The sequence below is a fragment of the Hypomesus transpacificus genome, chromosome 5 (assembly GCF_021917145.1).
Source record: "Hypomesus transpacificus isolate Combined female chromosome 5, fHypTra1, whole genome shotgun sequence".
NCBI lineage: Eukaryota > Metazoa > Chordata > Actinopteri > Osmeriformes > Osmeridae > Hypomesus > Hypomesus transpacificus.
The window spans coordinates 1,959,549-1,984,458 of NC_061064.1; the positions used below are offsets into that span (position 1 = coordinate 1,959,549).

Here is a 24,910-nt window from a genome sequence, read left to right on the forward strand (position 1 = left end):
TTGGACATGTCCCGTCTATCAGAGCTGCATAATCAGGTAAAAAACTCGATTTGTGGGTCGAAGTGTGGGTTTTCTCCCCTATTTCTGAGAGCTTCATCGATTTTATTACGTACTGGATCATTTGAGAAATTTGATTTACAGGTTGAACCGACTTAAAGAATTTCATCTCAGATTTGGATGGTTTTGGGCCGTCTAATACGTCTAATAATCTCATAAGCTACTCTAGGAAACTATGATATCTTACACTCCTTAAAGTGCTGTTTGCCCAGTCTCTCTGGTCAAAGTGGTCTGTCTGGTCAAAGTGGTCTCTCTGGTCAAAGAGGTCTCTCTATCATTCGAGTCATTGACGTGCCGTGCGGTGAAGGACCTTGTGTACCTACCTGAATGTTGTTGCTTGCTGTAGACGGTTTGACGGACTGTGTGGACCCAGACTGCTGTCTCCAGCCCAGCTGCCAGACGGGCTCACTGTGCCAGGGCTCCCCAGACCCCCTGGAGCTGGTGCAGAGCAGCCTGACCCCCTTCCCCTCCCTCCTGTCACGCCCCTTCTACGACCGCATCCACTTCCTGGTGGGGAAGGACAGCACCCACGTCTTCCCAGGAGATGTCCCCTTCGACAGCAGGTAGGACGAGGCCCTGCCCCCCCAGGTGCCTCACTGCAGTGGCATTATATGATCTGTATAATACATCCAGTGAGCGGCGCTGTGTACCTGACCCCTCCCCTTCCCTCCTTGTGTCTCCCAGCCGAGCCGTGGTCATCAGGGGCCAGGTGACAGCACAGGACACCACCCCTCTGGTGGGGGTCAACATCAGTTTCCAGCACTACCCTGAGTTTGGCTACTCCATCAGTCGCCAGGACGGCAGGTAGGTGGTGGTCTCTCGCCTCGTTCAGCCTCGGGGCTGCGGGACCGAATTTTACATTTAGTCATTTAGCAGACGCTCTTATCCAGAGCGACTTACAGTAAGTACAGGGACATTCCCCCCCGAGGCAAGTAGGGTGACACAACGTAATTTTGCACGGCTGCGATTCGAACCGGCAACCTTTTGATTATTAGCCCGACTCCCTAACGGCTCCCTAACCGCTCAGCCCTCTGACCCCACCTTTACACATAACCTTTACCTGACCGTCATCCCAGAACTCACCCTGTCCTGGCTTTCCTCCATCCTAGTTTCGACCTGGTGGCAGCTGGTGGCATCTCAGTGTCCCTGGTCTTCCAGAGAGCCCCCTTCCTCACCCAGACACGCACCATCTGGCTACCGTGGAACCAGTTTGTGGTGGTGGAGAGGGTCACGATGAGCCGGGCCGAGAGACGCCCGCCTGTGTGCGACCTGAGGAACCTGGTCAGCCCCTATCCCCTGGTCCTGCCCTCCCCCCTGACTCGCTTCTCCAGCGCCTGTGAGGAAAGGGGCCCTGCTGTGCCAGAGCTGCAGGTAAAGCAGACCTCCAAGACAGGTGTTTCTCTACCTGAGACATGGTGTCTCTCAACATGACAGCATCCCTGTCCTTTCCTTCAACACCTCACAACAACCTGAAACTACACCACTAATATGTCCTTCAACACCTCACAACTCCTACAACGTTATACACTGCTTGCGTTGGAACATTAGGGGTTGCAGTTCAGATGGAATCGTTCTTTGAGGAATGTTTCCACATCAACGTTTCCACACTGCATGTTTTGTTTCTCTGTACTGTCTCATTTTCACCTGACTTATATTGTACCTGTGAAGCTGTCTTCCAATCTCACACTAATCAGTTTCAGGAAAGCTGCATATATACATAGACTGCTCTGCCATCTGCTCACTCCACTCTGCATTCCCCTGGAGGTGTTTTCTCTGCGCTGCCATGGGCTCCACCGCGCGTACACGTCCTAGTTTGTTGTGAGAGATAATGAAACTGAAGCAGATTTTAATGAGCACCCGGATCACCGTGATTGAAGCTGTGAGCAATGAAGGGTGGATATCGGGGTGAGACTGTCAGACGTAATTAAAATGTCCTCCACAACGTTGCTAACGATACAGGGGTATGGTGTTCCCTGTGTTTGTGTGTTACAGGGTTAACATCTACTGTGCGATGCTTTGACGAGGTGTGGTAATAATAGTGTTGTAGGATATGGATGTATATCATTAGCACTGCAATCAGCATAGGTCTAGGTAATAGTTTGAAACCATTTAATCCGAACTTTACATATGTCTTCGAATTTCCTGGACAAAGAGAGAACAGTCTGGGAACTTGTATTTAATAAATTCAGCTTGTTTTTGTGTAGCTCTTTGTAAAAGCAATGCCACAAGAGGGCTTTACATATCCCCATAGAACCGAAAAACACGTTTTGAAAGGTTGATTTTTTTTTTTCGAAATTAAGTTTCAAAAAGCACGTTTTGAAAGGTTTTGATTTGAAATCGAGCTTTTCTTCGAAAAGTTAAAATATTTTTTTCCCAAAGAAGTAACGCTATGGATGAGACGGAGGAGTAAGCAATGTCGACGTTCCTGATCACCCATGGCCATATATATATGAGAGAGATGTTTGAAATTGTCGGCGTCATAAAGGGTTCCTGGCAAATGCACATCTCTGCTTGTATCTCGTGTAAACAAACAGTAACTCTAGCGTAGCTAACCTGAATAACCGTGCTGCTTGTCCTCCCCAGGCGGTCCAGGAGGAGATCTCCATCCCTGGGAGCTTGGTGAAGCTCAGCTACCTGAGCAGCCGCTCTCCAGGGTACAAGTCTCTCCTGAGGATCATCCTCACGCATACGGCCGTCCCCCCGGGCCTGGCCAAGGTCCACGTGTCCACCTCCATCGAGGGACGGCTCTTCCAGAAGTGGTTCCTCGCCGCCCCTAACCTGGTCTACGTCCTGGCCTGGAACAAGACGGATGTGTATGGGCAGAAGGTTCTGGGCTTGGCCCGGGCACAGGGTGAGGAGGGTCGTTATATTTGCTAGTTCTGCTTCTGGACAGATCGGCTGCGCGGCTTGCAGTTTTTCTTGGGGGGTTGTTTGTTTTCAGTGGTGTGAGTTAGTGTACTCGGATATTCTCCTGGGATTACTCTGTTTAACATTTTTATAGTGGGAGACTTTTGTTTTATGTTCTGTAAACTAAGCACTCCTGTTTAAACTGTTTTAAACGTTCAATTAATGTCAGGAGACTTTGAAGGCGGGTCATCACAATCTGTTGTTCTTTTTTGAATGTTTGTAGAATCACACAGTTTGATCAGAGAGGGCAGATGATCAGTGTAATAAGAGAGATATGAGAGTTATGTTTGTTTTTCATCTAGTTAGTCGGGTTAACTGCTGAGGATGGCAGTGTTTTGCTTGATGGAGTGTTAGAAATGCACCAAGAAGGGAGAAGCTGGAGTTTTCTTCTTGATGCTCTTTGAATAAGGATTAGAAGGAGGGAGAGAGATGATCACCGTGCCCCCTACTACTACCAGATAGAGTGCTTCATGATTGCTGGTGTTGGAATCCTGTCTCAGTGAGAACCCTGTCTAATCTGCACTTTCTAATCCTTGATGGTTTTGATACTCAGTGGGGTAATGATGTCTGCTTTGGTCCATTTCTCTGTAAATAACGTTGAACACATGGCACATTTTAAAACGACATCACGTCTAAATTGGAATTCGAAACACATTATTTGTTGTTGTTCGCAAACATTACCCTCACAGCAAGAGTGCCAGAGATAAGGATATGACGAAAATATCTAATTCATTTATCTGTATGCACCCGTGAGATTGGAGCTCAACTATAAATCCCATCGACTCTTCTGTTTCTCTCTCCCTCTCTCTCTCTCTCTCTCTCTCTCTCTCTCCCTCTCTCTCTCTCCATCTCTCTCTCCCTCTCTTTCTCTCCATCTCTCTCTCCCTCTCTTTCTCTCCATCTCTCTCTCCCTCTCTCTGTTTCTGTCTGAAACAGGCTGATCTATCCTAGTGACACAAGTTGCAACATGTAACAACTGCGTAACTGACTGTGCTCTGCTTGTTGTGTGCAGCTTGCATATTGACTTCACGCGTGTGTGTGCACGGTAAGATGTGATTCTGAGAGAGACAGAGAGAGAGACACGGGGCAGGGCACCTAAACTGTGTATCCAGCGGAGCATGATGGTGTCAGTGATGCAGGACCAGAGGTACCGTCTGGTAGCTTCAGCACTGCCTCCTCCACAGCCTCCCAGAGCCCACATTCTAACCTGCGTGCCCAACGCATCAACCGCAGATTTACTGTCATTTTACACCGTGACAGGAAGCGGATGCACCGTGGCAAAAAACATTAGGCTCATTTCGAATGTATTGCATCGTAAACGCGTACGCGTCCGGAGTGATAAAAGTATGGAGATGTTTGTTCGTCCCAGTAAAGGCTGCCTTTCCCTGCAGTGTCTGTTGGCTACGAGTACGAGTCGTGTCCGGACATGGTAGTGTGGGAACGGAGGGTGGCTCAGCTGCAGGGCTTTGAGATGATCGCCTCCAGTCTGGGAGGCTGGTCTCTGGACAAGCATCACATCCTGAACATCCACAGCGGTGAGATCTCCCCCCTGTCCCATTGGGACACTAGGCCGCCACCAACACACCACATCCTTTCACACCCCGCCGTCCAGTAGGAATACCGCTAAGAAGTTACTGTGAAACGATCACCGTTTCCACACGCCAGGCCAGAGAGGCAGTGTGTTTATTCAGATACAGCTGTGTCAACAGAAATCCACATTCTCCCTCGCCATGACACAACTGACTCTCTGGCCGTGTGTTTCTGGAGATTCTAAGTCCCGCTGCTCTGACTGTTCCAGGAATCTTACACAAAGGAACCGGGGAGAACGTGTTCATCTCTGAGCAGCCTCCAGTCATCCACACGGTGATGGGTTCGGGGACAGCGAGGGCCATCCCCTGCCCCAGCTGCAACGGCCCCGCCCAGGGCAGCAAGCTCTACGCCCCCATCGCCCTCGCATGCGGCTCCGACGGCAGCGTCTACGTGGGAGACTTCAACTTCATCCGGAGGATTCTCCCCAACGGCTTCGCCATCAGCATCCTGGAACTGAGGTGAGGTGGCAAGACATGTTCTCCAATGATCCTTAGCTGTAAGAATTATTTAAGGGAATTGTAGAGAAAGTTGAAGATTTGTTTGTGGGGGTGGGGGTGGGGGGGGGGGGGTGGTGAGACCTCAGGGGTTTTTATTTTCAAGGTTAGGATGGTAAAATATGCTGAATGCTATGTGGAGCAAATATGAACATACATTTTCAAGCAAAAATAACACTCGTCATGTTTATTTTCTCCTTTCTGCAAGGAATCGAGATGTCAGACACAGGTGGGTGATGGTACAAATCATGACACATTTCTCTCATACGAGACTGATGGACACTGTGTTTCAGCTCTAAACCCCAAGCTGCGTCTACCGCTGAAAGAGAGATGTTCTCATTTGGTCACAGGCTAAAGGGTTTGAGGAAGGAGTCAATATGGAAGTGTATTGACCTGGATTTAAAGGTAGCGGGATTAGAGCGGGGGCTATTTTTGGACTGGGAGCAGAAGAGAGGGTGGAGGTCTTTAAAGGGTTCCTCTTATCAGAGACGAGCTCTCCTTTCATGTGTGTTCAGATGGAGGAATCCCCTGCTGAGGACGCTCTGTTGTGCTTGTGTAAGCTTCACAAACTCCCCCGAACAGCTTTTATGTCAATCCAGAGATACAATTCTCTTTTTTTTTTCTCCTTCATGTAGCTGTCATGTCTGCAATTGATTCCTTCTCAATCAAACTGAAAAGCAGTGAACTTGCTGGCCCTTCTCCATGATGTGAAAGGGAGGACCGATACAAATCACTACTTAAGCGTAGTTATTCGAAAAAGGATTCCCCTCTACGAATCACCCTCCATAATCTTAGCGTGGTGTTTAGGGAGAGCGTTCCTGGTTCCATAGAAAGGAACTGCCAGTGGGCATCCTAGCCTCACAGTCTAATCCTGTATGCTGCCACGGCTCGTGTTGCACAGGTACTTAAATCATCTCCATCATCCTGTCATGGTTTTCCAACCACTCCAGTCGCTGTGCAACTTCAACTGCGATCTGTCAGAACGCACGCTGCTCAGATTTAATCATATGTTTTAATCAAGACACTCCTAAAGGAAGTGAGTGTGGTTGGCAGATGCTGGCTTCCTGTAAGTCAGGATAATTTATGGAGTGATGCCTTGGTTCCTCTTGAGAAGTCGTTTAACACATGAAGGCAGTCGGTGCTCATTTAGCCAGTGTTGAGATACACGCTAACTGTCTCTTCTGAGGTTGAACGCTATCCAAGTTCAGCACATCATGATGATAATCCAGCCATACTTCACTGACTACAGCATGGTCCTTTTCTTGTGACAGGCAAGCAGTGATTACGGTTTGCTTTGAAAAATATATATCTACCGTACTGTGCAAAAGGGTTAGGCAACCAAGAAGTTTTACATTTCACAAATGCATTTGTTATTAAAAACGCATGGTTGGAAAAAAAAATCATTGTTATTTCTTAAAGCATTTTTGCATTATTATTTAAATGTGTTTAATTGTGCTGAAGACTTGAGCACAGTTGTACTGTATATATTATTTCTATATTTTGATGTTGTTACCCCCCCTCTCCCCCCCCCCCCTCAGTACCAGCCCAGCACATAAATACTACCTAGCCATGGACCCAGTGAAGGAAGCCCTGTACCTGTCGGACACCAGCAGCAGGAGGGTGTACCGTCTCCGCTCTCTGACTGAGCCCAAGGACCTGTCCAGGAACGTGGAGGTGGTGGCGGGGACAGGGGACCAGTGCACCCCCTTCGACCAGGGCCACTGCGGGGACTGGGGCAAGGCTACCGACGCCTCCCTCAACAGCCCCAGAGGTACTCCTGTCCTCTTCGCTGGTTTTATTTTCTTGTTGTTTTTTGTTTTTGCAGTGATCGCGCACAGTTAAATGCAGCTGTACTGGAGTTAGCTAGCAGCTGATGTGTACGGTGTCCCTAAGTGGACAGATCAAGACAAACGACAACCACAGAACTACAAATACAAACAGGGGTTTTTGTGTGTAGTTTAGGTCTTGTTGAAGAGGAAAACTTTAAAAAATAAAAGAGGAAAAAAATTAGAGGAAGAGGATCAGAGGATCATTCATTGAGAGAGAGATTTATCTTTCATATGGAGCCTTCATCCTGAACCTCAGAAGATTGGGAATATTGACATATATTATTACCCAAGGTTAAACATACCTTTGCCTTGTCAATATAATGTCCTTGAAAAAAGGTTTAGAAGGTGAGGATTTGTCCACCAGTGACGATGCGTTCGTTGTCTGTTCTCAAACACAGCCAGCTTGGAAGTTCAAACAGAGTGTCTCTCCATTTTGCCGGGCTTCAAATTCTTCCTCTCCTCAGCTAATATGTGTCAGAGCCAAATTAGGCTCATAGCAATGTGGGCACATCATTTCAACTGGCTTCAGCCAGGCCATGATGTTCTGGATCAGGCACTGAGACACTATTAATTCCCATTTCATTCCCTCCTCCCCCCCTCCTCTTATCTTCTGGGCAGGTCCAGCTTAGCTAGGACCACACAGCCCAGTATGGCAGCAATGGAAATGAATTCTGCTGCTTCTCCACGGCACAATAGCAGGATTGCACGGCCCCGCAGGCGCCCGAGTAATGCCTTTATCAGGTGATAACACACAGTGGCTGGATCACAGTCCTTCACACATCCAGGAAGTGACTCACGCCTTCCTCTCGCTCGCCAGCGCAGCTCTGCCGCAGCACGTAACACATTCCCCCGCTAGTTGATCCACTACCGGGGCCCGGGGATAAACAAAACTGCTACGGCAGCAGCCAAATCAAAACAGAGCTGTTACTGTACAAGCGATGGCCGTGGGAGGGAACTGTTCCTAAATCAGGAAGCTGGTCGGGGGAGTGGTGCGGCGTAGCTTGCTGTGCATCATCCTGCACGGAGCCGCGCAGCTGCGTAGCATTAACCTTCAGGAGTAATGAGTGTTACTGCAGATACAGATGCAGTCCTTGTGCTGCAGCTGCAGTTGGTTGGTACAGTCCTGCCAGCTGTTCATTGATATTGATGTTGTATCGACAGCCTCCTCAGTCCTACGGTTTTCACAGTCTCCCAGCAGCACATAAAACATTAGAACTATTAATTATAATCGCTCCCTGAACCATGAAACTACAGAAACAGTTCATCACTGTCACCCCGCTGTTTATGCTGCTCTGTTTTGGAATGCATAAATTGAGCACTTAGAAACAAAGATTAGGATTATGTTTATCCTGTCGCCAGCGTCTTGACTGTAACTGGCTATCGGTGGCCAAGATCATGCTTTTATTCTGAAAAGGTGTTATTTTTGGAAGAAGTAAACCACATCCCATTTCCACCGTGAACGTTATTATTTCTGTTTGTTTTTGTTTATCCAGCGTGGTAAGGTGCAAGAACAGGTTGAACACAAAGGAAGTGTCCACGGTGGGATCACATCTGTGAAACGATCTAGTCACTGCGGCCCTTCGACTGCTTGTAAAATGTCATCGCCCTGTCTTTACATCTTTATGCCCTTCAAACTGCCGTACAGTCGATGTGCCAACATCCAGAAGGGAACCGAAGCGTCCGTTTACTTTCCACGCTGTTAACCCTATTTAGCAGTTCTCGCGGTACACAGTGACATCTCACCTCGCAGCGGCGCCTATCGTAACCCAGGTTATTAGCCTGAGAGCGGCTGGCTAAGGTGCTTTATTCATTATTTTTTTGCTCAAGACAGCCGGAGGAAGAAGCTAGATTATGAAAGATGGCTTTGCCGTACTTTTTGCTAAATCAAGCAGTGAATCAATTAGGTGTGTTGGCGGGTCTTTATCTGATGATCTGTCAATGTCATAGAGATCGGGACTGTTCCTTCTTCAGCCTGTCAGGCTTCGTGATTGACAGGGGAAGGCGTGAACAGAACCAACAGATGCCTTTTGACACTTTCTCCCTAAGTTGTCTGGGTTAAGGAAATGGCAAAGATGGTTTAAAAACACACCAACATACTCTCCAGGTAGATTGTAGACATGTATTCGGAGAAAGTAAAATAAAAAAAGAATAAGCATTTTCTTAAGACCGTGTGGTCTGCAACTGAGTATCACGCCAAACAAGAAACTGCTGATTACTCAAACTGGCTGAACCTGAGCGCTGTAGAGAGGTGTTGATTAGTGCCACATACTGTGTCATATACTGTGCCTTAGTGAGGTCATCGCAACCTTACCCACATCTCTCACATCGAGTGTTACTATGCCGTCGGAGGAGAGCAGAGTTCTGGAGTCGTTCATGACAACAGGACGTCACTGGAAAGAGAAGTCAGTCCATTAGAAGATTACTGCAAACCCAATGATACCATCAGAGGGGTGCATCTAAGCAGAAAATAAGTTGATTACCAAGAGGCTTTTACACATAGGGCACGTGGAAGTGACTAAGGCTTTTAAGGGTGAAAGGATGCTTTTAAACGAAAGATAAAAGCCGTATTTCATGACTCGTATGAACCTGACACTCGGTTCACAAGCTTCAGAAATCTACTCAGGTGTACTCAAAATAATGTGCTTTTAAGAACATCTTGCCTCAAAAGAGGAAAGTGGCGTACTGATAGTAATAAACAACATCTTGTGAATATGTAATGATCTGGGTTCAGGAGGACCTTTAGACCCACTCAAGGCTTTGGAGAATTTGTGTCTTGCTCCATTCGTGTTGAACTTTAATAGAAAACATCAAAACATATAATAAAATTGTGATTATCTGTGAATATATTATGAAAGAAATTGGTACCAAAAACTGTCCCTGAAACAGTAATATGCCTTCCTTACCTGTTCTACTGTGTTGTGGTGCTTTAGGACTCAACAGTAGTTACATCGTACCACCGCTATCTGTCACAAACCATCAGAAGGTCATTTTACATTAAAACAAAAAGAAAAAAACCTAACAACATCTTATTTATAAAATATATGTTGCTTATAAATTACCATCGGGTGAAACCTGAGAGGTTACAAAAAGTCTTATAAAAGGGTGAGTTTAAAACATTAACTGCATCGGTCATTTTATGTTGTTGTTAGCTTGATACTGTAATCAAGGAATGACCCAGTTTGTGAAGTGCTGTACTGTATGGAGCCTGTTCAGTAACAGAGCTCCCTGTTTACTTAAATGTCAGCAGTGGATTCATATTGATTGAATATATGCAGATGGATCAATTACCACCGAAAAAAAACCACAGCAACACACAAGGCATTGATTAAGTATTTTCATGACTTTGCAGGAGAGACTGCTCGACTATAAAACACACAAATCAGCATTTGTCTCTTGACTAGCAGTTAAACAAGTTTCATTCAGCAGATGTAGGTCAACCTGTGTTCTCCTGAAGTGGGCCACGATGTTCTGCAAACAGCGTATCAATAGTTAAGGATGCTCTTCACAATAGTGTTTGTACCAGGATTCACACAGGACAGGTTGCACTTGTGTAATTTCCTGACCTGTTACCTTAGGGGGTGTTCTTCAGTACAATAAATCTTCAGTATAATAAATCCCTTTGTAACCACCAGGGACTTTAAGAAACAAAATTTGATAAACCAGGTACGCACGAGTATCTTGTGATGATAACATTTTATTTTGACAGTGTTTCAAAATCAGAATCCCTTTCAGCTGCGTCTGTGACAGGTATCAGCTCCAACATGTATGGCCAATTATCGACCTCCCGCGAGGAACTTGATTCAAGCTGCCACACGAACGGCCTCTCAAGAGAGAACAAGAGCTGTCCATGCAATCATTTCATAGGTTGCCTTCGCTGTGTTTTATCTGTGCGAGGCAGCATGCAGGCTGCCTGGGCTCCTTTAATGAGGAGGCGTGCGTGAAAGTGGCAGGAGCAGTCGTCCGTGAACGCACGCACACTCAGGCAGAACCCACAGATCAGGCTCTCTAATGTGGAGCAACTGGCTGTGGAGGGAAGCAGCCACCGCCCACACAGCCCTAGACTGTCCTAGCCTAGCTCAGGGTTAGCCTAGCTCAGCTCCAATTCTAGCATAGCCTAGCTCAGGGTTAGTCCGGCCTAGCTCAGCTCCAATTCTAGCATAGCATAGCTCAGGGTTAGTCCGGCCTAGCTCAGCTCCAATTCTAGCATAGCCTAGCTCAGGGTTAGCCTAGCCAACTCAGCTCCAATTCTAGCATAGCATATCTCAGGGTTAGTCCGGCCTAGCTTAGCTCCAATTCTAGCATAGCCTAGCTCAGGGTTAGCCTAGCCTAGCTCAGCTCCAATTCTAGCATAGCCTAGTTCAGGGTTAGCCTAGCTCAGCTCAGCTCCAATTGTAGCATAGCCTAGCTCAGCTCCAATTTTAGCCTAGCCTAGCTGAGCCCTTGCCTAGTCTAGTCAGCCCAGCCCCAGGCTATCTTAGCCCCAGCCCAGCATAGCTCAGCCCCAGTCTAGCACAGCCTAGCTCAGCCCAGGTTAGCTTAGCCTAGCCTATCTCAGTCTGTCCCTTGTTGGGCAGAACTACAGGACGTCTCATCCCAGCAGCGGTGATCATCCAGAGATGGATTGGGGTCAAAAGCTTCTCCTGAAAATTAATGTTTTTCCAGCTTTATTTTATTAAATACATTGGATGAGGTATTATCGCTGGGTCAGACATTGTGGCCGGTCAATTCATCATCTGAATTCCACTCTCTCCCCAGGGCATCCACCTAAGCTTGTCCTGTGAAATGTTACATGGTCCCCTGGGTAATAGCTTTTGACTCCTGGCATCTGATGTAGCGTTCTTTGTGTCTGGGTCATCAATAACCTGGATTTTCTCCTTCAGCAGCAACGGTAACCCACCTCACCCATGTTTGGAGGGTTGAGTAACATCATTATGGTAGTAATCAACAGCAGATCTAATCAGTCAACATAGAGCGTTTCATCATCTGTGTTTTTAGTCAAACCTAGAATCCTGCCCCATCCCTCGCCCTAATGGAAATGGAAACAATTATTATTTGTATTGACTCCACAGTACTGTTGGCCTGTTGGGTAAGCATGTCAGATTAGTGAGTCCTTGGTTACCTTGAGGTAACTCCTGTATTTACAGTAGGCAATCAGTATTTTCTTAACCAGCGATTATTTTCCTAAGTCACTGCTTTGTAAACATTCCTAGGTTTACCATTTGTGTGTTTACGTAAACAGCCCTTTCAGACCTCGCGTTTCCCAGCCATTCCTGCCTTGCCCCTGAGAGAATGTGAAACCTCAGACAGCCCTAGGGGGAGCATCTCCCCTCTGCTTTCGTTTGGCGGTTTCTCTCAATATGTGGAAACTGGAGAAGACCTTTGTCTGTGGAACGGCACCGCTCAATACACCCATCAGCAGCTTCAGTCAGATGTAGAGGTGATTTTACTCCCCCAGACCAGGGCATCTGCCTGGAACATCGAAACCCGCACGAGCCAGAACGTAAACACGTGTATCGACGGCTCGTCTCTGCGACTCGCTCACGCCCTGCGCCACTCTGAGGTGTTTTGTTTTTCGAGGATTCTAATTAGACCGACTAGGATTAGTCCAAACATGTTTTTCATCTCATTAATTGATGGTTTGGTGTAGCGTGGGGTTTCTGCGGCACACTCTATTTCTGCTCTGGCCTTGTTTGGGACACTCTGAAGGGTAGGAGGGGGAACACTTATCATCCCACAACATGCATAATTAACCAGATGATGAGGGTAATATGTCATGCAATTAAACCGAATGACGAGGTATGTCAGTAAACAACCACGACTGACTCTGAGGCTGTTTGAGCTTCTGATCTGGTTAATATCGCGATGTTGAACGATTTATCTAAAGTCGTACTATTAAGATGTCTGACAAATCAATTGCAATAACACCCACCCTATCACATTAAATCATATTTGTATATCTATTTTTACAAGGAATGTCATAGAGGGCTTCATATACGCCCATAGAACCGCACCTAAACGTACCTACACCCTCAAGGAAGACAAGGAAAAACTCTGAGAGGAAAAAAATTGAATACATTAGTATTGAATTGCTAGTGTATTGAGAATTGCCAACCATTTCTATGTTAGAAATGTCCAGTTATGATGTAGCATTGCCAGTGTTGGTAGCAGAGCCTTCTTGCATGACCACATCAACAGACCCTTACCTTCCTGCTGACTCCATGCTGTCCAGCAACACAACATCGATCAGAATGGATCATTCATTGATGCGAGTTGTCCCCTAAATTGGTTTCTCTGGTGAGTGAGTCAGTCAGTGAGTGAGTGAGTGAGTGTGAGGTAAAGTAACTGGTGGGACAGGAGTCTCTGCTGGCCTAGAGGGCTTGGTATAAACAGGATGTGGTCATGGGCGTAAAGCCTGCAGGTCCAAGGCCGGTCTCAGAGGGGTCGCGTGCTTCCCGTAGCCCCAGCAGGATTACCCAGCGCCGCGGACCGACAGGAGGTCGGCTGTGACCTTGCTAACGGAGGGATGGATGACTGGCCTGTGTTCTGCGATTGATGTCATAGATCAAGACTTGTCATGAACCGTCCAACTGTGATGGTTCTGGTCAGAACACGGAAACAACTCGGCTTTTTACCGTTATTTCACCTGCGCTGGTCTGTTTCCCGTCAAATCGTATCACGATTGACACTGTGGCCACTTAGCTGCTTTTCAGTTGTGAGACAGAGCCATGTTTTACTGTTCTGTTTACCACAGTCTGTTGTTATCTTTCTCTCTCAATTGAACACAATTACGGAGGATGAAGCGTGATGTGTTCCGCAACTAGCCAAGTCTCTCCCTTGAACCTTTTTCAAAACTGAAATGTCAGAATTGGTTTTAGGGATGTAAGCTGCTCTAAGACGATTAAAGCTGGTTCATTCATGGGCCTGGGAGAGCTGTGAACGAAGCCAGCCGGCAGCTTGCGTTCTGGAGTCTGTGCGACCCTGTGAGCTCCGAGGCTGCGAGTTGTGGTGCAAATCTCATCAGATAATACCTTGACACTTGATTAAATTAATTGGGTATGTTATCATGCGCCACGCGTCTCTCTGAGTAGAAGACTGTGATGACGGGGGAGGAAGTGGAGACGCCTGCGTCTAGCTCCTCCACGCAGCCAGATATCTAAACAATACCTCAGTGTCGGCGTCGATCTGTTACTCGCTAATGGGGCTCAGGTTCTGAGCAGCCTTTGTGTTTTGGAGCCTTTTCGAAAGCTTCTGATACGAATAATTCACCCTGTTTGCAAACACTTTTCCAGTCCAGGGCTATCAGGACTGCCAACAACAAATACATCAAATTATCTCCATTGTTCTGCGATTTCTCCTTTGGGATCAATTAAAGTACCTGCTAATTACAATAATAATAATAATACTATTAATACTACTACTATTAATACTGCTGCTACTACTACTATTACGTCTACTAATACTACTAATACTGCTACTAATACTACTACTGCTACTACTGTTACTATTTAAATGAAGGAATGTGATAACTGCAGTGCTGTCAGGGTGCTGTCAATAAGCAGGATGTTATTCTTGGAAGATGTGTGAGACTGAGACTCAGTCTCGCTCACTCTCCAGGTCTGCCACTGCACAGTGCTGTTTCAGAAGATCTCTCCTGATGTAATGATTGGTTTTGTGATGAACTTCAATGCCCCCTGTTTGTGTCACCAGGAATTGCGGTGGACAAAGAAGGACTTGTGTACTTCGTGGATGGAACCATGATTCGCAAGATAAACGGGGAAGGAATCATCTCAACCGTGATTGGTTCGAATGGTCTGACATCCACGCAGCCTCTCAGCTGCGATTCCCGCATGGATATCTCCCAGGTGAGCTGAAACACCGTCACAAACCCCCTGCTTACCACAAGAGATTCATCATACGTTGGCTCTGTTTCCCAAACATCAGTTATGCCAAGCCTTAGACAAAACTTTTCCCCTGTGGAGATCCTGATTGAATTTTTCTCTTAGTTTAGGACTAGGGTTAATCCATTTCTGGGAAATTTACTAGTTTAAAGACTGTCTTCTCTCAATGCAAATGATGTCTGATGCATGGATGCACATGTTCATAGACATGTGGTCTGACTTAAACACTCAATACATAATGTGGAAAAAATTATGAAAGAGCTGAACCTGATGAAGTGATTGCATAATCCTACCCTAACATCGTAACAAGTATCTGATTAATAATTTGCCCATCAGTATGAAAAATATATAAATATATATATAATGTGTGACCTATAAAAGTGGAGCAGACTGATATGGAGGGAAGATTTCCTTTGAGACGTTCAGTCCATGATTAACTGGCCTCAGCGGTTGAATGATCTCACTCAATAGAGCTTGGGGCTCCTGTTCCATCCTGTCTCTCTGCTCTGGTAGCTGTGTTCCTGTTCCAGTCTGTGTTCTGGTAGAAGACAATGTCTGTGTTCTGTTAGAAGACAATGTCTGTGTTCTGGTGGCAGACAGTGTCTGTGTTCTGGTGGCAGACAGTGTCTGTGTTCTGGTGGTAGACGGTGTCTGTGTTCTGGTGGCAGACGATGTCTGTGTTCTGGTGGTAGACAGTGTCTGTGTTCTGGTGGTAGACAGTGTCTGTGTTCTGGTGGTAGACAGTGTCTGTGTTCTGGTGGCAGACGGTGTCTGTGTTCTGGTGGTAGACAGTGTCTGTGTTCTGGTGGCAGACAGTGTCTGTGTTCTGGTGGTAGACAGTGTCTGTGTTCTGGTGGCAGACGATGTCTGTGTTCTGGTGGCAGACAGTGTCTGTGTTCTGGTGGCAGGCTGAGTTCCTGCACCCTTGCTCCAAATGTACCCTCATCCCGACTCCAAGAGCAATTACTCTGAGCCCCAGGACCTTGCCACAGGAAACCACCTTTATTAAGTTCTCACCAAAAGTTGTAAAAATGCTGAGGCTGGCTAACCTTCAGAAGAGCTGCTGAGATATGCCCTACAGCATCTCTCTTTCTCTCTCCCCTCCTCTCTTTCTCTCTCTCTCCCCTCCTCTCTTTCTCTCTCTCCACCCCTCTTCCTCTCTCTCTTTCACTCTCTGGATAAGGCAGCACATTGACCCACATCTTAGAGGGTTCCATAGCCCTGAATAAAGGACAGAGAAATTAACTGCTTTGCCCCCATAAAGGCTTATCACAGCAAAGCGGCGCATTGCTCGTCTTACGGCCAGCTTTACTCCTGTATAAAGATTATCCATGCGCATCACTGGGTCGGATCACATGGTGATGAACCCCTTCAAAGCTCTCATGAAGAGACAGAAACGTAGCACTGGAGATAATTATGGGATGTGTCTCCTCTGCAGTATGAGACCGTTCTGGGGGCTGGGATTATGATGCGTTAGAGAAATATCGAGTTTCCATGTCAAACCTGCTGGCTTGTAAACTTTACCTCATGTTTACTCTTGAGAAAGAAAGAAATCCCTTTCGGCGCTGGTTTGTGTTTGGCACAGTTCCCTTGACTTTTTGTAACCTCCGTATTGTATTTTAACTCGAGAAAGAAAAAAGCAAATGGAAGCATTCAGTCAAGTGAATAAATGTCCTCGCGAGCACAATCGAAGATTTTTGTATTTCAGTGTTGTCCGCTTGGTCTTTGTGAATGATGCTTTTTAATGTGGTGCATTATGCAGTGGAGTGATCTGTAACAGAGTCATGTTGGAGATGTTCACCTGCAGGGTGGCTCCCACACAGGCTGTGTGACAGGGTGCTGTGACACACTATGTTCCCTCTACCTCAGGCCCCTTCATCATGAAAAAACAAATTTTAGCATGCCGGATATTTCGATTGTTGTTTAGAGAGACCTTGGGAATGGCAGTCACTAGTACAAGTATGTTTCTATCAGGGTCAGGCAAAGTGTGGCTTTAGTAGTGAAGCACACTCACTCACACACACTCACACACACACACACACACAGACCCGTACTGCATCTGACAATCCATTTCAGCGGTGTCCCCGGTCAGGACTGAGGCTGGAGTCTGCAGGAACCATATTACGCTTGTTTTGTTTTTGCTTCACCCTGGACGAAACACCACCTCTCTTTCTCTCTCTCTCTTCCTCTCTACCTCTCTCTCTTCCTCTCTCCCTCTCTCCCTCCCTCTCTCTCTCCCTCCCTCTCTCTCTCTCTCTCTCTCTCTTCCTCCCCCCCTCCCTCTCTACCTCTCTCTGTCTCTCTCTCTTCCTCCCTCCCTCTCTCTCTCTCTCTCTCTCTCTCTGTCTCTCCCTCCCTCTCTCTCTCTCTCTCTCTCTCTCTCTCTTTCTCTCGTCCTCCCTAGCTCTCTACCTCCCTCTCTGTCTCTTTCCCTCCCTCTCTCTCTCTCTCTCTCTCTCTCTCGTCCTCCCTCCCTCTCTACCTCCCTCTCTCTCTCTCTCCCCTCTCTCTCTTTCCTGAGCAGTGGGGTTCTTCCTGCTTGTGAGAGGGCTGATAGATCTTTGAAACAAAGGAAGCATTACGCTTCAGCCAATCCTACACTCTTGACTTCACCGTGAAATAAATGCAGAACTCAATTCAAGCCAACCGCAAACGACAATCCTTTGGATAAGTGAATAATATTGTTCTGTGTGGGAGTTGGTGAGAATTCTTATTGAATATCTGAAAATAGATTTGTATTACTGAGTGTAATAGTTCCATGATAGCATATGATTAAATCTGATGTGAGTCCCACTGGAACATTGCTTGGCAACACTGGAACACTGCATGGCAACAGTTTGGGATTTTAAGTGAAGAAGCATCTGACGATTTTGCGGCGGGAAAATGTATCACGTCAATTAGTGTTTGTTTCTGGAATGTGTTTACCAACAAACTGTCAGGTCTCCCTCTCGCAACACAGACACTCTTAGATGTGCTTTCAAACCGTCGCTGCAGTGAGAACTCACCTATACTTTGAATTCTTGGACACCAAGCTGTCAGTATGTTTGGTTTCCAGTGTGGAAAAGTGTCAAATTATTCCTAGACGGACTGTTTCATTCACGGACAATTGACTTGCATTTATACATCCCCTTTCATCAGATCCTTTCCCGAGTACTTGAAGGTGAGATGGTAACTAATTTTATCCTCCACCAATCTGAATCCTTCACCCCTATTGTGCAGGAACACTTGCCACCTATTATTTGTGTTGGAAGAATGGTTTTTCATGATCCAATTAAACAGGGGGTGATTAAATGGGCGGATGTGTTCAATGGGAGCCCATAAAGTACCCTTAAGTATTCCAGCCACACTTAGTGAAGCGCACTATGGAGCTCTTTATTCTAAATCTGTGTCCTCCACTCTGTCCCCTGGCTGCATGGTGGGAGCACAAGTCAGACAGTGACCTTACAGTGACATTTCTGATCTAACACCACTTACAGCTGGCTTTCACAACAGCCACCCTGTCTCCTGCCATGCTGCTGCCTCATTATTTATCACCATGCCGTTCTCCCTCTGGCCACTTCAGCCACGTGTCAGACAACAACGCCGTCATCTACAACGAGAGCAGCCGCACCGGAGCCCGCGTCCGTAACGGTCAATCTCGTTAATCCCGTCGAAATCTCGTTTCTTCTCCTAAACTCTCCAGGTGCGTCTGGAGTGGCCGACGTCGCTGGCGGTCAGCCCCATGGACAACTCCCTGTACATCCTGGACAACAACATCGTCATCCAGGTGTCGGAGAGCGCCCAGGTTCGCATCGTGGCTGGCCGGCCAATCCACTGTCAGGTACCGGGCATCGACCACTTCCTGGTGAGCAGGGCAGCGATCCACTCCACCCTGGAAGCAGCCAAAGCTATCGCCGTGTCCCACGAGGGCGTGCTGTACGTGGCCGAGACGGACGAGAGGAAGATCAACCGTGTGCAGCAGGTCACCACCAATGGGGAGATCTCGGTGGTGGCAGGTGGACCCAGCGACTGCGACTGCAAGATCGACCCCAGCTGTGACTGCTTCTCTGGTGGGTCCCCAAGGGCCCGCCCCCCCCCCCCCGCTAGGTCACCAGGGCAACCCTGGAATCGGCCAGAGACAAGCAGAGACGCTCTCAGCTGGGACGGTTTAGGAACCCCCTCTCATGTTGACCTGTGTGAATGGCTTGTCAAAGTACATGTGTGTCTTTTGTCAATGAAGTGAGATATGTAAAAATGTTCTCAAATCACATCACCACTGAACATGAAACCTGCGTGTGATAGAGTTGCTTTGATGTTTTTAATAGTACAGTTGACTGTTGAACCTCCTCCCCCGTTTGCCCATCAGGAGACGGAGGCTACGCCCGCGACGCCAAGCTGAAGGCTCCGTCCTCGCTGGCCGTCTCTCCCAACGGGACGCTCTACATCTCTGACCTGGGCAACATCCGCCTCCGCGCCCTCTCCCCCAACCGCCCGCGCCTCGACCCTGCCGGCGTGTTCCAGGTCACGTCCGTGGTCGACCAGGAGCTCTACCTTTTCAGCGCCAACGGCACGCACCTGCACACGCTCAGTCTGGTCACCAGCGACTACCTCTACAACTTCACCTACACCGGGGAGGGTCAGCTGACCTCCGTTGTCGCCGGCGACGGCAGTACAGTGCATGTGCGCCGTGACGCCCACGGCGTGCCCCTCTGGCTGCTGGTGCCAGGCGGCCAGGTGTACTGGCTCACAGTCAGCAACGCCGGCCTCCTCAAGAAGGTCTCTGCCCTCGCTCACGACCTGGCGCAGATCAGCTACCATGGCAACTCGGGTCTCCTGGCAACCGTGAGCAACGAGAACGCGTGGACGACGGTCTATGAGTGAGTTGAGCTGTCGCTGTCATTGTCATCTCACCCTGAACCTCGTAAACCCTCCAGTCATCCTTCACATGGAGGGGCTCTGTTGTGGACATGCTGTCGTCAAGCCGCCCGGACGACAGCCCTTCTATGGGCAGCGGTCCCAACATGATTCTTTTTACACATATATTCCTATTTCAAAGGGATTTGAATGGTATAAACAATTAATGTCTGCATGCTGGATTACATTGTTATGTGCAGAATGATGGTCTTTGTTAATTGGGGCAGTTCCACATGCGGGGCTTATTCAAAAGGTCTCCTTTTGTTAGTGATTCAAAGGCTGGGAGAGTAGAGAGACTGGTGTGACTATATAAAATGTTTGCGTAGGCATTTTGAGGGATTTCTTCAGGAGCTCCGTGGGTTTAAAATCCACTGAAACGTCAGGAGCCAAGAATCCTTTCACTCCCTCTTCATTCCCTTCTCTTTAATTTAGTTTGATCGGCAATACAACCGATTTTTTTTCATTGTACGACCGCAGGAAAAAGCGCACATCCACTCCAACCCCATTTCAAGGCTGTCCTCAGTGTCCAGCTGCAGGACTGCTGATGGAGGTCACCACTCTCATGTCTGCCTCAGCCCCTTTGTCACAGTGCCCCCCAGTGGTCAGGCTGTAGAAACACAGGAAGACCTTCAAACGGATCTCAGTTTGATCCTTTTTTCCGACCACTCTGCAGCCTTATCTAACCAGGTGTCTCTGAAGTAGACCAAGGGTGGGATCACGCTGGGTGTGTGACGGTGTGTGTGACCATGTGTGTGTGTGTGACCATGTGTGTGTGTGACCATGTGTGTGTGTGACCATGTGTGTGTGTGACCATGTGTGTGTGTGTGACCGTGTGTGTGTGTGTGTTGTTCCCTAGGTACAACTTGGACGGTCACCTCATCAATGTCACCTTGCCAACGGGTGAGGTCAGCAGCTTTCAGGGGAGCATGGAGAGGTCGGTGAGGGTGGAGGCAGACTCATCCAATCAGGAGAGGTTCATCACCGCCACCAACTTCTCTGCCTCTAGCACCATCTACACGCTACGCCAAGGTAGCAGTAAGTGGTTCACCTCAATCCACAGCAGGATCAGTCAGCTTCATGTCCCGCAATGGGCTGCTCAGTGCCAGTAGGGAACTGTTTCTGCAATCACGGGTCAGATGAGTGTTTCTAGTACCTGGTCTGTAGGGGTTCTTTTATATCTCCTGACTGTAAACTGTACTCCAACGTCTTTGTGGTGACAGAACAACGCATGAACCATGTGGTTTCTATGAATCATAGACGAAATAGACAGAATGTAGCAGCATTGCAAGTCTTAAAATTTGGTTTACGACCGGGTTAGTCAGCTCATGTCTACTACTACCAGGGAGAAAATCTAAGTTATTTCAGATGATCCGCTAGCTATTATATGCCATAGACTATAGTGCATTTCATTACATTTTATTGGAATGATTTAAACTACAATGTTATAATATTGATGGTTTATTGCATAAGGTCACACTGGCCCCCCACGCCCCCTCACCCCAGGTGTAAACGTCTAGATGTGCCCCTGCCCTCACCTCTGACTAGAGAAAGCTCACCTCGCAAGGCAAAGCATCTGCTGCTAAACATGACATGAGGTCATAGCCTGCTTTCTACAGGGACCTTCCATATTTCATATCATGTCATCAGATTATTCCATTAAAAGAAAGTCTGTTGTCGGGGTGCAGCCAGGCGTTAATTACGGTTCTTGACTGTGTGTGCTTTTTTAAAATGACAGTTCCTCAGCCACAGTTAGAGCACATATGAATAATAATGAGGTAGACTGAAGTGTGAACAGTAAGTAAGAAATACCATCAAGCTGTAAACAGGAAGAAATCTGTTATTAGCAGGGATTTTTAAACTATTTAATAGGCTATGGTACATCACAGCCCTGGTCTCACATTGAGGACAGAACATTTTTAGTTTCAGGGAACGCTGTTTGAGAATGATTTAACATGAATAAACCTCTGAATAGTCTGAAGGTTGTCATCAGGTTGAGTTTTAGTCATGCATGGTAGTTGTCAGCACTACAGCTGATGACAACAGTGAAACTATCGTTCTGACACAGCTGCACATTCCCCTTCATTCACGATGTCACATCCTGAGTTTCCCCTTCATTCACGATGTCACATCCTGAGTTTCCCCTTCATTCACAATGTCACATCCTGAGTTTCAACCAAAATGAGACCGCCGAGAGTATTTTTCCCCCCTTCACCTCAGGCCAGTATTCTTTTCTTTTATTGTTTTATTTAATGTTTGATTTATCATTTTTATTGCTGCTGTTGCTTGTTTTTCTGTATCTATTTTACATTGAGAATGTACTCTGTCACTGCATGTACATTGCCTGTTCATTAGTTTTATTGTTTACATTGTTGATTTTGTATGTTTATATTGTTTTAATGATCATATAGTTTTTATTGTATATGTATTTTATATTTTTTGCCACAATGTTTTGCCTGTCTATCTGATGTAACAACCATTTTTCTTCACCTGGGGATTAATAAAGTTGTCTGCTATCTTATTCACAGAGAGCTAACATTTACTATCTTATTCACAGAGAGCTAACATTACTTCCCCTAAAGATGTCCAGACCACAGATTTCAGTTTGACATACATTGACTCAATGTGGGATTGAATTTGTGATAAAAGTGCTGAGAGAAATTTACTTTTGAACCTCAACATATTTAGAAGTTAGCATTACTTTAGTTTAAGCAGTTCTTGTATACAATATATCCTATTCATACATATAAATCCCCCTTTCACATATACAGCACTGAATATTTCCTCATAACTCCTATGCATCTACAATGCATTTACAATACAGTCAAGGCCATGTTTGTCATTGACTGTGATTAAAGTGTTTACAGATACAGTTGTTCAGAAGCCCTCTGTCTGATGCAGCGTGTTCTGCTTCCATGTTTGTTCCCCCGTTTGTTCCCCCGTTTGTACTTCCTCCCTCGTTCAGAGCATGCCCAGAACACCTACCGGGTGAGCTCGGACGGGTCTCTGTCGGTGACATTCGCCAGCGGCATGGAAGTGACGCTGAGCACCGAGCCGCACATCTCGTCTGGCGTGGTCAGCCCCACGGTGGGGAAGTGCAACATCTCGCTGCCGGGCGAGCACAGCCACAGCCTCATCGAGTGGAGACAGAGGAGGGACACGGCTCGGGCCAACTACACGGCCTACGAGCGCCGGCTGAGGGTAGGCCAAAGCCTGGACGCGTGCTAACACATGCTAGCACAGGTTACCAGATGCTAGCAAAAGCTAGCATGCTAAAACGCTACCTTTTGGTCTGAGTGGGAGTCAATACAAAGCGCTGTCTGCTGTGAGTCACTGTGTGCATTAGTAATAATTACAGCAAAAATAAATAAAAAATACACGTCCATTCCACTTAAAATATGATTTCACACTTGCACTGTAAGTGCAGCCTTTTTAACTGTGAACTTATTTTGGTCAAGTTCAGTTTTATCATACCCAAACCGCATTTCCTGTGGAAGCACATTTAAATGTGACAACTGTCACAGAAAAAAAAATGAGGTGAGGGTGCTAAGTGTTCGACACCTTCCCCGCCCAGTTTGAACGACATGAATTAAAAGCAGAGAGGGTACATTTGTTCTGAGACAGGGTACATTATCTCCAGTCATTAACGCCTGTCGGAGCAGATATTTATATTCCTGATGATTCCTCAGCCACTTTGCTGCCATTAACCATGTCACGGTGACATCATGGTCTTGTTTTTGAAATAAAACACCAGCAGTACATCAACTGGGGACATTTAACAGCTTCCATGTTCTGTTTAATAGAGGTGAACCATCAACAGTTGTGATTAAATTGGTGGTTGAACTGCGTCACAACTTTGTTCCTCTCTCTGTGTCTGTCTCACTGTGTGTCTCTCTCTGTGTCTCTCTCTCACTGTCTGTCTGACTGTGTGTATCTCTCTCTCTGTCTTTCACTGTCTCTCTGTCTCACTGTGTGTATCTCTCTGTGTCTCTCACTATCTGTCTGTCTCACTGTGTCTCTCTGTTTGTGTTTCTCACTGTTTGTCTCTCTGTCTCACTGTGTCTCTCTCTCTCTGTCTTTCACTGTCTCTCTGTCTCACTGTGTGTGTCTCTCTGTGTCTCTCTCTTTGTGTTTCTCACTGTCTGTCTGTCTCACTGTGTGTCTCTCTTGTGTCCCCAGGCCCACAACAGGAACGTGCTCTCCATAGACTTCAACCAGGTCACGCGGGTAGGGAAGATCTACGACGACCACAGGAAGTTCACCCTGAGGATCCTGTACGACAGGATGGGCCGTCCTGTCGTCTGGTCCCCCAGCAGCAAGTACAACGAGGTGAACGTCTCCTACTCCTCCGAGGGGCTGGTGACCAGCATCCAGAGGGGGAACTGGTCGGAGAAGCTGGAGTACGAGAATGGACGGGTGGTGTCCAGGACTTGGACTAACGGCAGGATCTGGACTTACACGTTCCTGGAGAAGGTGAGGCTCGTTGGGATTGGGTGAACGTTGGAAAAGTGAACAATTCAGGAGGTGGCGGATGGTTAATCCCAAACAGGTGGTAAATCTATGCTTTGAGAGGATGACTTCTTTCTGTTTGTTCATCTCTGTCCTTGTCTATCTGTCTCCCTCCCTGTCTGTCTCCCTGTCTGTCTGCCTGCCTGTCTGTCTGTCCCGCAGTCCGTCATGCTACAGCTGCACAGCCAGCGCAGGTACACCTTTGAGTACGACCACACTGACTACCTGATGTCAGTGACCATGCCCAGCATGGTCCGCCACAGCCTGCAGACCACGCTGTCTGTGGGCTACTACAGGAACACCTACACTCCCCCGGACAGCCGCTCAGCCTCCGTGCTGCAGGACTACAGCCATGATGGCCGCCTGGCACAGACCCTCCACCTGGGCACCGGCCGGCGGGTTCTGTACCGCTACAACCGGCAGGCTCGGCTGGCGGAGATCCTGTATGACACCACCCTGGTGACCTTCACCTACGAGGAGACCTCCGGTGGGGTGAAGACCATCCACCTCACCAACCAGGGCTTCACCTGCACCATCCGCTACAGACAGACAGGTACTTCTGCATTACAGCTGCAGGCAGACAGGTACAGACAGACAGGTAATGCAGCCTTACAGCTGCAGGCAGACAGGTACAGACAGACAGGTACTTCTGCATTACAGCTGCAGGCAGACAGGTACAGACAGACAGGTAATGCAGCCTTACAGCTGCAGGCAGACAGGTACAGACAGACAGGTA

General features: G+C 47.3%; 1 protein-coding gene across 1 annotated transcript in view; it reads left to right on the top strand.

The window, feature by feature from the left end:
* The window catches only part of tenm1 (teneurin transmembrane protein 1), a 105,256-nt gene that overhangs the window by 73,752 nt on the left and 6,594 nt on the right, over nt 1-24,910 (top strand). The window contains exons 15-29 of the mRNA XM_047020726.1: nt 404-620; nt 742-861; nt 1,167-1,428; nt 2,641-2,908; nt 4,356-4,499; nt 4,763-5,012; nt 5,257-5,277; nt 6,587-6,819; nt 14,585-14,739; nt 18,458-18,824; nt 19,121-19,631; nt 20,525-20,697; nt 22,631-22,866; nt 23,845-24,138; nt 24,337-24,727. Of these exons, the coding sequence (XP_046876682.1) occupies nt 404-620; nt 742-861; nt 1,167-1,428; nt 2,641-2,908; nt 4,356-4,499; nt 4,763-5,012; nt 5,257-5,277; nt 6,587-6,819; nt 14,585-14,739; nt 18,458-18,824; nt 19,121-19,631; nt 20,525-20,697; nt 22,631-22,866; nt 23,845-24,138; nt 24,337-24,727 (3,642 nt within the window). The remainder of the gene's footprint in view (nt 1-403; nt 621-741; nt 862-1,166; nt 1,429-2,640; nt 2,909-4,355; nt 4,500-4,762; nt 5,013-5,256; nt 5,278-6,586; nt 6,820-14,584; nt 14,740-18,457; nt 18,825-19,120; nt 19,632-20,524; nt 20,698-22,630; nt 22,867-23,844; nt 24,139-24,336; nt 24,728-24,910) is intronic.